General features: G+C 28.4%; 1 protein-coding gene across 2 annotated transcripts; it reads left to right on the plus strand.

The window, feature by feature from the left end:
* Positions 1–11782: 11782 nt before the first annotated feature.
* Positions 11783–15243, plus strand: LOC108825718 (uncharacterized). 2 transcript variants are annotated; one of them, XM_018599065.2, is made up of 12 exons: positions 11783–12097; positions 12193–12321; positions 12484–12678; positions 12778–12825; positions 12893–13021; positions 13118–13242; positions 13757–13867; positions 14010–14118; positions 14226–14344; positions 14568–14721; positions 14793–14940; positions 15014–15243. In XM_018599065.2, the coding sequence occupies exons 1-12, from the start codon at positions 12026–12028 to the stop codon at positions 15070–15072; spliced, it is 1398 nt and encodes a 465-aa protein (XP_018454567.1). In that variant the 5' UTR covers positions 11783–12025; the 3' UTR covers positions 15073–15243. The 2 variants fall into 2 exon arrangements, with proteins under 2 accessions (XP_018454567.1, XP_018454566.1); XM_018599064.2 differs by having other exon boundaries at positions 11783–12083.
* The last annotated feature ends 784 nt before the right edge of the window (positions 15244–16027 follow it).

The following is a 16027-nucleotide window of genomic DNA, read 5'->3' on the forward strand; positions in this document are numbered from 1 at the left end:
GAAACGGCACTAGGTTTACAGAGAAACGACGTTAGGGTTTAGGGAGAAACGGCGTTAGGGTTTCCTCTCAAATCTGAAATAGAGGAAGCGGCGTTAGGGTTTCCTCTCAAATCTGAAATAGAGGAAGCGGCGGTGAGAACGGTGCTTAGAACGTCGGTGATAACGGCGGAGATATAATCGGTGGTGAGAACGATGGATTAGAGAGAATCGACGGAAATCGCCTTCTAAATCGCCTTTAGGGTTTTGAGAGAAATGCCGTTAGGATTTTTTTCTGAATTTCGCGAAACAGTGAATTAAAAAAAACCATCTTATATATGTCCGGTAAATATCCGGTTAGGGGTCCGGTTTGCAAGACTTACTGGTAAGTCGTTTGTGGAATACTATACATCAGACGACTTACTAGTAAGTCGTCTACCGTAAATATATTCACCAGACGACTTACTAGTAAGTTGTCGAGACCCTAAATTTTACCTCTAAACTAAATTGACTAAAATTAACTAACTAAACACGTTATAAAATCAAATTAAACTTGCTTAGTGATTACTATACACAGAAATAAACACATTTGGGTAAATTTTATATTTTTCAAAAATACTTTTATGCTTTCCACAATCTAACCCTAAGAACACATACAATACTACAACATATGTTGGCAAAACCTAAACCAAAGAATATCATGACTCACTACTTTCACTCATCTATGTCGAAAACAATTAACTTTTACTATATCTTAATTTATATCACTTAAAACATATGTTAGTTATATGATTTTTATTTTTCACTTATCAAAATACTTTTTACAAATTTTTTAAATTATTTTTTAAAAAAACAATACCAGACGACTTACAAGTTAGTCGTCTGGACGACTTACAAGTTAGTCGTCTGGACGACTTACAAGTTAGTCGTCTGGACGACTTACAGTCGTCTGGACGGAAGACTTACGGGGGTTAGAAACGTAAAAAACATTTTGGTTTTTTTTTGTTTCTACACAAGGGGCATGTTGTAATTTCAATATCCCCTAAAGTCACTTTTGCATTTGATTCATGTTTGGGTTTACTTTTGCATTTGAAATCAAGTTGTGAGTCATATTTGGCAATTTTCCCAATAGCATTTATATAATATTTATATAAACCTAATTTATATTCAAAATTAAATTACTACACCAAATAATAAATATAAAGTAACTTAATCCATTAATTAACTATTTTATAAATTATAAAATAATAGAATAAAATATATTCATGAATCTTATAACATACCTCAACTTATTAAATCAAATACTTAAGTAATATATATATATATATATATAAACTAATAAATAATATCAAGTATGAGACAGGTTTAATGAAAATAGTTAATTTATATAATAATGCTGACAAAAATATAATAATAAAATAAATTTTTACTAGAATAAAAATTAAAGTAATTTTGTACTATAATTTAAAGTTTTACAATATAAATAAAATTGATATGAGGTGGGTTCTATTATATACATAAAAGTTTTTTTTTATAAAAATAAATATGTATAAGATTTCTAATTTTTTAATAAATAAGTTTTTGAATAAAAAATAATTCTGCGTTTCAAAGAGAGGTAAAAATAAAATAATAAACATTATTATTAGGTATATAATAAAAATATTTAACAAAATAAATATTAATAAATATTAAAATATTTAATATGAATAATGAAATTAAATTTAAAATAAAACAAAAAACATCGAAAATTCTAATAACAGGTGAACAATAAAAATAAAGTAAATAAATAAATAAGAAATTATATGATGTTTTAGCGGTTTTTTGTGGGTTTTATAGATTTTTGAATAACTATTTTATTTTTGCAAAAATAAATAAATCAATTTACATATAGTGTCATTGGTTTTGCCGGTTTAACCACCGGTCCCGATCGTGTTTCAGAACATTAAATAACTTTTCAAATGTAACATTTTAATTTAGATAAGAAATAAAATCTAGATATTTTGCCTGCAGATGCATGCATAATTTTCTTATCATCTATTCTATTAAAACAGAAGTACAAAATTAGATCAACCCTTAGTTTTTCATTATATTTACATTGTCATGCCACTAAGGTATTAAATGAAACTATATTTAAGTATGATTGTCTTTTCCTAATTTAAATAATAAATTTAAGCATTTAATATTTTTTCCTAATTTAAATAATAAATTTAAGCATTTAATATTTTTTCCTAATTTAAATAATAGATTTCCTTAACAAAATCTTAACTAAAATATATTTCCTAATATATAACATATAATCAATTTACATAACATAAAAATAAAATATAATTTTTACTATAATCAATTTATATAACATATTATTATCATAATAATTCCTATATAAGTCTAATTAATTATGAATATAAGAATTGTTTATATACACTGTGATATAATAGCCGATTAAATCACAAAATATAATTATTTAAAACTAATAAATAAAATCGTTATGTTTTAAAATGTTATATTAACAATTATGTAATACATTTTAATTTACAAATATATATAGTATACCATTAGTACATAGAAAAAATTTAAAGTGAAATAAAATATTTATACGGTCACGGGTCAAGCTCTAGAAATAATCAAAAACAGCGCAACATTATTTTTCTTTAACAAATTTATTTTAATAGAAATTATAGTCTCAAATATGGTTATATGTTTTATGTATTTATAATTTTATTTTCTTTGTTTTGAGGGATGCTAAGATTTTGAATTGGAAAAAATCATGACCCACCTCTATATTATTTTAATTAGGAAATTTAAAATTTATATCAGAATATTTTACAAAAATTTTAATTTTAATTTTTATTATAACTCCAAAGATAAATTTACAATCTAAATTTATATTTAAATATTACAAATACATCATTTAATATTAAAAGAAAAATTAAAAACATAAAATAAATATCAAGATCTAGTGATTCTAATTTCAGTTAAACAACTATGTTGTACAAAGCAGTCTTTTGAATCAATTTAACCGTTATTTTTATGAAGTTTACTAAAATGACACAAATTTATGATTTTATTACTAGAATAATTTATTTTTAAAAAAAAATTTTAGAATGTTTTTTGGTCGAAATTGTTCTTACCTATAGTTATAACAAAAAAACATTATTAAAATGTCTCTAACATTTGATTGACGGCAGATTTATTTTTTATTTTTAAATAAATCTATCGAGTTATAAATTTGTTTACAAAATCAGTATCGAAAAATAAAACTACTGTTAAAGTGATGTCAGACTTTATAAAAATGTCAGATTTGTTTTCATGGCAGAGTTAATTATCTGATTTGAATAGAAAATATAGTTTTAAGATTATGTCTATCGAATGATGTAACAGATTTGTTATAAATGATAGATTTATGTGGTCAATTTATTTTCTTATGTTTGATTTTATTTTCATACGATAGAGTTATATATCCAACTTAAAAATGTAGTAGACTTTTTGTTTATGTGGTGGTTGACTTTTCAATTTATGTTATGACAAAATTATTGACGGAATTCTGGATTCATGTAAACCAATGTCAATTTCAACTGGGTTTATATTAATTTTGAATCTTATTTATTTTTAGATTAATTAAGATCAGAATTAGGTAAATTTTTGTAGTTGTCGTCATCTGTATCATTTCTCTTTTCTTCCTTATCAAGCTGTCCTTATCAAGAACACACAAGAGACTTCAAGCAAAGAGCAGGATCCCAAAGCAAGTGCTGCTGACATTGTAAACTAGAAGATCCAGAGAGTGTCAAAAATAAAATGATCACATTTGTTTCCTTGGTTGAGTTGTAACTAGTGATTTTAGCTTTAATTTTTATCTACAATCACTTAATTACCAATTATGTTTTAATTAGTTTTTAAAGATAAAGTCCATAGAATAAAAAATAGTTGTAGAAACTTTATTTTCTAAAACAAAAAAAATATGGCTGTAGAAATTTATTTTTTTATCATTTTTCTCGTTTAATTTCTACAGCTACACTAGATACATCTACGTCAAAAAATTATACAGTCTAAATCTTCTCTATTAAAAGAGAAGTACAATTTTTATCTACCACTAAAAAGTCTTAATAGGTCCATTTATTAATTACATAATATAACATTACATTATAATCAATAAGTATATTAATAAAAATCAATTTTATCTATAAACTTGAATTTTATTTTTAGTTATAATAAAATCTGTTGAGAGAATATCTAACAAAATCCTACTAAACTTTTTAAATAATTTTTATTAAATAATGCATTAATTAATTTCGTAATTAAGTAATTTAATATCAGTATTATATTAAAATAGAAGTATTATATAAATTAAATATGATAAAATTATATTAATTTCTAAATTATTCTATTTATTTTTAAAAATACTTTCATTTAAATAAATTATTATCTACCATTAAAACGGGTTCAAATTTGTTAACAATGTCATATTTTTATACAAATAAAGTTATTAACATATGTTAACATTTGATTTCTACATCTATATATTTTCAAAAATCATATATTGAAGAATTTTTTTATTTGATTATTTCAAATGATGAAAATTCAAAAATATAATAACAATAAATAAAAAGGTAAAATGTATAAAAAATCCATATTAATAGATTGATAAAAAAAACCTAAATAATAAGATTAAAGAGATATACAATACATAACATTAAGATATAAATCATATATTCAAATTTTTATGATAATACTAAAGTTAAACATGTATAAAAGGAAAATATACCCGTACGAATGTACGGGTTAAACACTAGTCTATTTTATTAAAAGAGGAGGAGTTTAAATAAATCTATCTATTAAAGTTATTTTGGACTCCTTCCTTTTTTTGGTCTTGCAATGCATGTTTCATATTGATTAATAATATTTTAGTGTTACATTAAATTCAACTAACAATTAGTTACCTTATATTTCTCCAAAGTCCAATTAGTTATAAATATTAGATTTTTATATGATACACTCTGATATAATAGACGATTAAATTCACATAATATAATTATTTAAAGTAATAAATAAAATTTTGTTTTAAAATGTTATGCTAACAATTTTTGTTTTAAAATGTTATATATATATATATATATATATATATATATATATATATATGTATTATCATTAGAACAAAGAAAAAATTGAAGTGAAAGCAAATATTTATACGGCCACGGATTAAACTATAGAAATAAATAACAATGGCGTAAGATATTTTTTAACAAATTTATTTTAATTTCAAATATGTTTATATCTTTTATGTATTTATAAATTATTTTATTTGTTATTAAGAATGATAAGATTTTGGAATTGGAAAAAATTATGACCCATTTCTATATTATTTTAATTAGGAATTTAAAATTTATATCAAAATATTTTTTAAACTTTTAATTTTTTATAACTACAACCGTTAATTTTCAATCTGAATTTATGTTTAAATATTACAAATATATCATTTATAAATAAAAAACTAAAAACATAAAATAAATACCCGCCCACATCATTTATAAATAAAAAAATAAAAACATAAAATAAATACCCGCCCGGTTGGGCGGGTCAAGATCTAGTGATCTAATTATATTAAGAGATTAACCAAAAATATTATAAAAGTGTTACTGGTTACGTTTAACTAATCTATGTTGGTTAAGATTTGGTTTAATTTAAGTTGGTAGGTTGCATTGTATAAGAGGCATGATATATTCTAGCAACAACTATGAAAGAGTCCAAAATTTAAATGAGAACTTCAAATAGTAGATAATCCCTAAATTAATAGATTAGATACTAACAATTTATAAATAAAATATTTTATATTTTATTTATATGATATATAAATTGATTTTGATGTGTGATTTTTATTTAATTATTTTTATTAATAAAAAATATTAAATGTTAACAAAAAATCTATAAGGAAATTTATTTTGGTTAAGATTCATTCTATTAAACAAATCTATTATTTAAATTAGGAAAAGACATTAAATACTTAAATCTATCATTTAAATAAGGAAAATACAAAATTCTCTACTATCTTTGTTACCAAACAAAATTTTTTTTTTTAAAGATTCCTATCTCTATTACCAAAAAGAAACTTAAAGTACTTCTACTTTAATAAGATAGATATAAAACTGAACCACTCTTAAATCAACGAGTTCCATATCATTCCAAACATAAGAGAAAAAATATCCGACTCATTTACAATGTAAGCATACAAAGACCGTGTATGCTTATGCTCATTGATCTTCCAAAAACCAAATAATTGTGGCATAGACCAACATAGGCTCATGTTTACTTCCATATATTACTTCCATATATTTACTTCCATATATTTACTCTTCACCTACATCATATCACAACATACACAGTTATGCAAGAACATGATTTTTTTTGTTCAAACAACCAAATAATGGTGGCATATGGTCAGTAGATTTTTTAAATATGTTTTTTATATATTAAATTTTACGAGACTATGTGTATAAGTTTTTTTTGAAAAAAAACATAACTATGTGTATAAGTTAAAAGGTAAAAGGTGTGACAAGGCAAATTATTATACTAAAAATGAAAGAAGATTAAATACAAACTAATAACAAATAGAACACAAATTATAACACTATTAAATTCTATATATATTTACTAAAATATTATATATATGTCTAATATGTATATATATATATATATAATATTACACAAAATATATATAATATTATATACACATATTATATATACCATATATTATTAATTGAAATTTGACAAATCAATTTCCGCCCTTTAGGGCGGGTCCTAATCTAGTACTTATTAATTTATGTCTTATTAATCTAAAAGAGCAAAATAAGTTATTATTGATGTATTCAAATAGTTAAATCAAACATCAAGGTATTTATATATATCAAATATTTTTTATCAAAATATATACTTATTACTGTTTTAAATTTTTTTAAACACTCATATCTTAAAAATATTTTAGAAAATATCTTTATATACATGTTTTTCTTAATTAATATTTAATTATAATTTTTTGTATCTTAATTCTTTTAACTTTTATAATAAAATTATTTTTTTTCAGATAGAGATATATATAAGAATTATCTTAAAATGAAATTTGTTTTTAGTTATATATAAAATTCATTAATGATATTGTTTAAATTAATAAATTAGCAAATCAGTTAGAAACTAATAATAAACCAATAACCTAGCTAAAAGTTTAAAACCTAACAAAAATATGACAAATAAGAAAAATTAACTAAATCAATGATTTGGCTAAAATTCTAAAACCTACTAATATTATTATCATAAAATTCATTTTTAATATATATAAGATTCATTAAGGGTATAAATAATAAATCTTTATTTTCATTAAATTATTAAATACTAATTATAATGTTTTTGAAAATTTCTTTGTACACTATATTCATCATATAGAATAATTTTAAAAGTCACTAAAAATCTCTTTTCAATTATATAAAAGCCATGTTCTAAAACGCGGCCGGAGCGGCCGATTACACGCCGGTTATATGCTCGGCGGAGCTCCACCGCCGCGAGTATACCATAATCGGTGAAAAACGCGGTTCAAACAAAAAAAAACATGTATGTTCTGGTGATTTTGAGTCGAAATCGGTAAGTAAACCATAGATCTATCAGATTCTGATGTTAGTAATAAAGAAAATAGGTTGAATCGAAGAAAATCGACCAAAAATGATAATTTACAGTCAAGAACTGTGAAAACGGCCGCAACATCTCACGTCTGGAAAAATTAGGTCGAGGAAGAAGGAGGACAGAAAATTACAATTTTACCCTTCTGCAGAAAAATGAAGGAAAAATAATTGAAACAGCATTTTGTGCAGTTTGAACACAGGTCCGGTGGTAAAGAGAACTTAAGCTTACCACTAGGCTAAGAGATTTCAGTTGTTTATTCTCGTATGAACAAGTATTTAATGTATACTGTATAAAATATTTTAAATATTTATTTTTAAGAAAAATTACTCCCCGCGTACTCTCCGATTTTTTCCCGTTTTTTCAATAACTCGCTAGGCCCGGACCAGCCGCACGCGTTACGCCTAGCGAGTTTTCGAACATGGTATAAAAGTAAAAAAATTATTTTATTAATATTTAGTTATATATTTTATGTTGTTTAAAACTTTATTAGTAGATTTTTAGATAACAACAAAATATATAGAGAAATTATCTTTTTATTTTAAAATATTTTTAAATTTGGGATAATTCTTACTATTAATTTTTATAATCAATTATCTTATACTATTTTTATTTTCATTTGAAAATTATTATTAATTATAATGTTTCGAAAATTTCTTTGTGCACTATATACATTATATAGAATAATTTTAAAAGTCACTAATAATATATTTTCAATTATAAAAATTAAACAAAAGTTATTAATATTTAGTTATATATTTTATGTTGTTTTAAACTTTATTAAAATATTTTTCAGATAACAACAAAATATATAGAGAAATTGTATTTTTATTTTCAAAATATTTTTAGATTTGGGATAATTCTTACTATTAATAATTTTAGTCAATTTTCTTATCAAAAATATTAAATTCGTTTTTAATTTTTAGATTATTTAATATTTTATTCATTAAGAATATTAACGATATTAACCATTCTAACTTTTAACATGAGAACTCCGTTGTGAAAATTCGTTTTTAATGTTTTAGATTATTTATATATTTTATTCATTAAGGTTATAAATGATATTAACCAGTCTAATTTTTAATGTGAGAGCTCTATTGCAAAAATTTGCGTGTCTGAACATTTTATAATTACTTATTAATATATGTATTACTAAATAAAAGACTATAATGATAAGTTCTTATTTTCATTTTCATTTGAAAATTATTACATATTAATTATATTTTTTTTGAAAATTTCTTTGTACACTATATTCATTACTAGTGGTGTGTCCGCGCTACGCGCGGATTGTCTGGATTTTTTGTGCAATTTTAGTTTGTAAAATTTATTATAGATATATTGGTTTATTTATAATGTATTTGATCTTGTAGTGTCGAAAGGAACTAATTTTGTTTCATGTCATCTTGAAAATAATGACACACATCTTATCTTAAATCTGGTTTGTATATGTACAATATTTTTATTTTATATCTCCAAATTAAATCACTATATTTTTATTCGTTGAGTTATTTAATATTTTTGTTAAAGTTGCATTCTTTTGTATTTAAAAAGGTGAAGGTTTGCAGCTCTTTTATCGTAGCCCATGAATTGGACTTTATATTTGCACACCACAAATGGTGATTGGGAAATGATAAGTAAGATTTAAATCACAAATTAGTCTCTTTAAATACCGGACAGTTTATGAAGCCATTGATCGATGCATACAAAATGAAAGTTGTCCCCACAAATAAGAGAGCATATGCTGTTCCCATGGGTGTAGACTTGTAGTTCTCCAAATAGATAGTGAACGTCTCGTTTTCTTATTGCCCCTGTAAGAAACCATTTGGAAATGGCATCTTTTGAATATGTAATAACTTTGCCTTTAGCACTGCTGCTCTTTAAGTTTTCAAGAGAATCTGGAACAGAAGAAGGTATGTTCAGATCATTTAAGTCTTATGTGGAGGAATATAAAGCGTGACTGAACCTGAAACTAAAAAAAAAAGACTTTCTAGAACAACTATTCATCGGTTCAGATAGACGATATCATATAAGAAGTTACCTTTTCTTGACTCAACGTCTTCTGAAGTTCCTACAGAAATATTTTACAGGAGAACAGTGTCTTCCATTAAGAGACTCTTCGCTTCCTTTTATTATTCTTCAATTGACCTATGGAACAGGAGAACATTGTCTTTCTGTTAAAAGAAGTGTCATTCTTCTATAAGACTTTGGGACGTGACGTGATTATTGATTTTACATGTGTACAAAACAGAGTAAAAGATCTTGCAATTTCATATATTTAGAAACATTTTTTCTGGTGACTGGGAATCTTTTTACATTTAATTGCCTTGCCTAGTTTAGGATTAAAATACTTATAATATGAGGAAGCTTTTGTATGCCTGAGTCATGCCAAGTTCACAAACACGACGTCACCGGTAACAAAACCAAAAAAATTAATGGAATGGTTTAGTCCGCAAACGGTTTAAGACATGTGAGTTTTACAAGTTTCAGAGTCAAACTAACGTAGGCAGATTGACATGGACCCAAAATAGAAATTATGTTATGTTTTTGGACAATACATAAGTTCAATCCTTGACAGCCCCAAGAAAACAACTTAAAAACATTACTGCAAAACACATTAAAAAGTAAAAGAGAATCTGAAATAGCAAAGCAACATTATATGGTTTCTTTATCATGTAAGAGAAGCATCACCATGCAATAAGTCCCATATAGTTTCAAGAGCATCTCTATGCATTTCTAAAACACATCCCCTCTCAATGTTCTGATCCTACACACCATAAGGGTAATAACACTGTAGACTCATTATCAATAAAAGGTTTCAAAGATGCAAAAGAAAAACAATTTGTATCTTAGTGTTGATGTTGTCTTAAAGAATCAAAGTCCCACCACTCTCGACTTCCCATGTTCCAAACCTCTCATTAAACCTATCAGCCTCTCTGACCCTTAGCCTGAGAGTCCTGTTTTGTATGTAGTCGCTCTAACGTGACACCCATTAGTATTATCTCGAGCCTCCCAAAAGCGAAGAAGACGGACCTCCGCCATAGTTGAACAACAGCCGGCTTCCAAATAAGAAAACATGGTGAAGGAACCATTGTTGGAGATGTTAATTAGCAGAGTCGAGACTTGTAGTTTCCTTTGATATGGCCGTCTTCATCACTGCACAATGGCAATTTATAGGAGAACTTTGGCCGCTTGAAGAAGATGAAGGGTCTGAACTCTGATTAATGGTACATAGTGGGGAGAGTGGGATGAAGGTTGTTAACTCTCCGGGTTAAAGGACCTATTAAATATAGCCGCATGCGTTTCTAGATTCTCATCGGAGGCGTCTTCTTAACAATATCAAAGACGGCGCTGTGATCTAGATACATTCTCTGAGACAGCAAATAATAAATTGGGGCTGGACATAAACAAAAGATAAGTCCACAATGGGCCTGAACTTAAATCGAAAATCCCAAATAAAATAATACAGCGGAAGCGAAATTTTTTGGTTTCGTAGAGTGAGAGATTAATAAGGTTATTACACCGAAACAATAATAAAAGCATAGTATACGCAGACGTGCGCGAGAGATAAAAACGCATGACACACACAATTTAATATACACGTGGTGCAAAATGCCTCTCTCTCCAGGATGACGTGGCAGCGGGAAAATGCAGATTTCCCAACTTTATTGTTATAGATATAAAATAATCATAAATCACTAATAATCTCTTTTCAATTATATATATTTTTAAAAAAAAACTAATATTTACTTATATATTTTATGTTGTTTTAAACTTTCTTAGAAGATTTTTTGAAATAACAGCACAATATATAGAGAAATTATTTTTTATTTTAAAAATATTTTTAGATTCGGGATAATTCTTATTATTAATAATTTTAATCAATTATTTTATCAAAAAATATTAAGTTCGTTTTAATTTTTTATTATTTATATATATTATTAAATGTAACATTTTAATTTGGATACAAAATAAAAATATAATTTTATATCATATAAGTTTAGTTTTGTTTCAAAAATAATTCCGCTAATCAAAAATCTAGTTTAATACTAATCAATCGCTGGGTTTTTTTTGGCAAATCGTTTTTTTTTTCTGTTTTGTTTCGGCTCGATTTTGATAGATTCAAGTTTAGTTTTTTTTTTTAACTATTAGAGTTAACGTCCGACTGTATTCGGATAAGTCAAAGACGGAACCGAAGCGTTGTTCTGTCCTTTTTCCCAGGATCTCTTGTAGCCATCGCTTCCTGCAAAAGATTTCGCACTCGATATGTCCCTTGATTAAAAAACTACCCTCAGAGAAAAATTGAGATAAGCACAATCCATTCTTTCGCGAGAAAAATGCATGGGTTCGATTTCAAAGAGATTCAGGAGAAGGTCTCCGACAGCTTTCGTCCATGGCAACGATCCTTTCAATTCTGGGTTCGAGCTACCAATATCTACACTGGTTACAAGGTCTCTCTTCGATGGTATTTCTTTTCATCTTTTTATCATTAATCTAATAAAGCTTTCTCTCTTCTTCTTTTTTTTTTTCTTCTGAAATTGGGCTTCTGCTCTGTTTCAGTTGTGCCAACTTCGAGTGAGTTTGGTGAAAGATGCGAAGAAACAGGAGCAAATGTGGGAGAGGCAACACGAACAAGCCGCTGACAAAATCTACTTTATGTGTTCTGATCTTGGCGGATTCTTCCTTAAGGTGCTCTTTTTAAAAACTATTTTTTTTTTGTCAGATTCTTCTTCTTGTAGTTGACCAACTCGTTGTTTGTATTTTGCCTTTATTGCATTTAATGGGTACATTGTTTTCTTGTGATGTTTCAATTGCTTTACAGTCTTTTTTTTTTTTATGTTATATGTATAGATTGCTCAACTTTTAGCAAAACCTGATATGGCTCCAGCTGCGTGGGTGAGAAAGCTTGTCACTTTGTGTGATCAAGCTCCAGCGACGCCATTCGATGCGGTTCAACGTGTTCTGGAGAAGGAGTTAGGTCAATCCATTGATGAAATCTTTGAAACTTTTGATGAAAAGCCTCTTGGCTCAGCTTCCATTGCTCAGGTATCACAGGTTTTTCTTGGAAACTTTATAAGCATGGTTGGGTTAATCGATGGTGATGGACTAACTATGTGATACGTATCCATTGATTTCTCTTGTTAGGTTCACAAAGCAAGAGTAAAGGGTAACAAGATGGATGTTGTTGTAAAGGTGAGCATTTACTATGGGGACAAGTAGCATTTTTTCATTAGATTCTAATTTGATTCCTCTTGTTTAGGTTCAACATCCTGGCATCGAGAAGTTGATGATGACAGATATAAGAAACTTGCAACTATTCGCCCTATACGTGCAGAAAACAGATATCAAATTTGACCTGTACTCTATAACTAAGGAAATGGAGACACAGGTAACTTATCATTCTGGCTCATTGTTAACATAGCTTCATAATACTTCTTTGATCCAAGTTACAGGACCTTTTTTGTATATGTGTGTGTTTTTCCAGATTGGTTATGAATTTGACTTCAAAAGAGAGGCCAATGCTATGGAAAGAATTCGACATTTTCTATATAAGAACAACAAGAAATCTCCTGTTATAGTTCCAAGGGTTCTGCGAGATACAGTGACTAAGTAAGTGTTCTTACTTTCACAAATCATTCACTAGTGTGACGACCATTTAAATGTCCTTAAACATGACGCTTAGATCCTTAGAGTTTTAGGTTATGTTGGTTTTGGGCAATTGAATTTAGTTTTTTTTTTTAGTTTTAAGTTCTTTGTTTTAGTGTTTTGGATTTTATCAATGCATATATAGCTAACTATATTAGTGTGTATAAGACCGTTTGGTATAGATGACAACACTAGTGTTGTAGCTAACACATACACACACTTCTAGCCTAGGAACATCTATCAATGCATATCTAAGTTCCTCTATAGCTGTATATAAGTAACCCATGTTTAATGCATCCTATCCATAAGGTGAGCGCCATGGCGCAAGGTGCAAGGCTCCAATCCACTCGCCTTAGAGCGCCATTTAAAACACATAAGCCATTCTTAAAAAATCATGGGTTCTTGTCATCTATTAGCATACTCAATATCAATCTAAGATTTTTAGCAAATGATTAACATAAGAAGTACCGTCTCTCAGGAAGGTTCTGGTGATGGAATACATAAATGGGATTCCGATCCTGAGCCTTGGTGATGAGATGGCTAGAAGAGGGATAAATCCTCATGGTAAGATTGCAGAGGCAGCAAAGCAGTAAGCTCCTACATCATCTTTAGAGAGTATTATTGTGTCTTAGTTCGTTGGCCCAGTGTCTTGATAGCTATTGTTATATTCTAGAAACCCTATTTCCTTTTTTTATTGTAATGACACTGGGATTTATTTCTCCTCTTGCCAGGAATATACTTAACAGTTTATCCCGTGCATATGGCCAAATGATACTGAAAAGTGGTTTCTTTCATGCGGATCCACATCCTGGAAACATCTTGATTTGTAATGGTCCAGAGGCAAGTCATATTTTGCTTGGGAGTGTCTTGATTTACTTTGTGTGTCTATTGACAGAGCTTTCCTGGCTCTGTTACCTGAGTTGTAAGTATTTGTTTACCGTGATCAGGTTGCACTGCTAGACTATGGGCAAGTGAAGGAACTCCCTGACAACTTGAGACTTGGTTATGCCAATTTAGTCATTGACATGGCTGATAACAATGCTTCACGAGTAGCACAGAGCTTTAGGTACTTGTAACTTTGTGTTCTTGATTGTTGAAACCACTTAGGTATTGTAACTGTATAGTTGATACTTTTGGGATGTTAGAACTGTTTCGAAGCTAGGATGTGATAACCAAACTTTGATGTGTAAAATTGCGATCGACCAAGTCCTTGTCTAGTCTCAAACAGTCACAATCATCGGGTTGAATTGATGTAGCAGAGCAACTCATTAATTATTGTGAATGTTCAGGGAACTTGGTTTGCATACGGTAGCCAAGTGTGAGAACGAGCAGCAAGAACTTCTACGTTTAGCACAAACACTTTTTGATACAAAGATGCCAGCTGGTCAGACAGTTTTGCAACCTTTCGCAGATGACTCCTCGATTAAAAAGATAGCTGTTGAGGTAAGTAAATCAAAATTAATGGTCACAAAGTAAAAAGTACCAAACTTGATAATGTTCTTTGGTGATGATAGGCATTTCCGGAGGAACTGTTCTCTGTGCTACGTACTGTAGTACTGTTAAGAGGACTGAGTGTAGGGATGGGAGTAAACTATTCTTGTGCAGAACAGTGGAGATCAATGGCTGAAGAAGCTTTACTTGCATCTAGAAGATTGACAAGAGGTATGTGATTACTACAGTTGTTGCATGAAATAAGTGCGTGCAGATGTAAGGATAACACTAGAGAGTTGTACAGATGTAAAAGGAACATCTCGGAGACGGGCCTCTCTTCGAAGCCTGCGGGCAGGACGCTAGGAGCCGGGCTTGAGTTTTTTTTTCATCGTCTTTCTTTTATTTCTCTCGATAACTTGTTTATTTTAATTGACATTAAGTATGCATTATATATATATATATATAAGCGGTAGTAGGATATAAGATTTGTTCTATTCAACGTTTATAAACTCAATAGTCAATTACATTAAAACCCACTTTTTTTTTTCACGTCGAAAAGCTATTCTATTATTCAGGTTCGAAGTGATCTGGACAACCAGACCAAAATAGAAACAACCAATGAAAAACAAAACTTTATGAAAAGATTTTGCAGTCTTAGCTAAGAAGTCAGCATATTGATTCTGCGCTCGTGTAATATAAGAAATCTTGAAATCCGGAAAGCAGACCGCGTTCGTGGAATATAAGAAATCTTGAAATCCGGAAAGCAGACCCTCATCTTTTCCAATTATGTTGCAAAGCGTGGCCACACATTAGGCTCTTTGATCATGGATATTAGATCCTTATCATCTGTTCCAAAATTCTGACATGTTGAATGTTGAAGCATGCTTTCCATCGTCCATCTTAATACCTCCACCTCTAAATGTAGAGGAGACTCTCGACGGAAGTGATTTTGTGTCCCCAAAAGTTGATTCTTACCAAAGCTATTTTTCCATATCCATCTATATCCACTAAACTGAATTGTCGCTGTCCATGGCCCACACCTAACATACATATGCTACCCAAGCTTAAGACTTGAGGTTCCATAGTGTTATTATCTTGTGGAGCTGCTGGTATTTCCTCATTTGCTTTAAACCAGGTTTGGCATTCACTCTCCACATAGCCAATTAATTCCAACAGATCTCTGTCGATCCTCTGAAGAGTTTATCATTCCTATCCTTCCAGAAATACCATATAATCCAAGGGTAAGGGTCGCTTTCTAAATCTGGTTGAACTATGTTGTCCTTCTTCCAAAATAGGAAGTCCATATTAGCATAGATAC

This window comes from Raphanus sativus, chromosome 9 (genome assembly GCF_000801105.2).
Source record: "Raphanus sativus cultivar WK10039 chromosome 9, ASM80110v3, whole genome shotgun sequence".
In the NCBI taxonomy this organism is placed as follows: domain Eukaryota; kingdom Viridiplantae; phylum Streptophyta; class Magnoliopsida; order Brassicales; family Brassicaceae; genus Raphanus; species Raphanus sativus.

What these genes read in the sequence shown, in the direction of transcription:
- LOC108825718 (XM_018599064.2), top strand. Translation starts at nt 11,970, where the DNA reads ATGCATGGGTTCGATTTCAAAGAGATTCAGGAGAAGGTCTCCGACAGC. An exon ending in AGATGGATGTTGTTGTAAAG is followed by an intron (nt 12,826 to 12,892) that starts GTGAGCATTTAC and finishes CCTCTTGTTTAG; the next exon opens with GTTCAACATCCTGGCATCGA. An exon ending in CGAGTAGCACAGAGCTTTAG is followed by an intron (nt 14,345 to 14,567) that starts GTACTTGTAACT and finishes GTGAATGTTCAG; the next exon opens with GGAACTTGGTTTGCATACGG.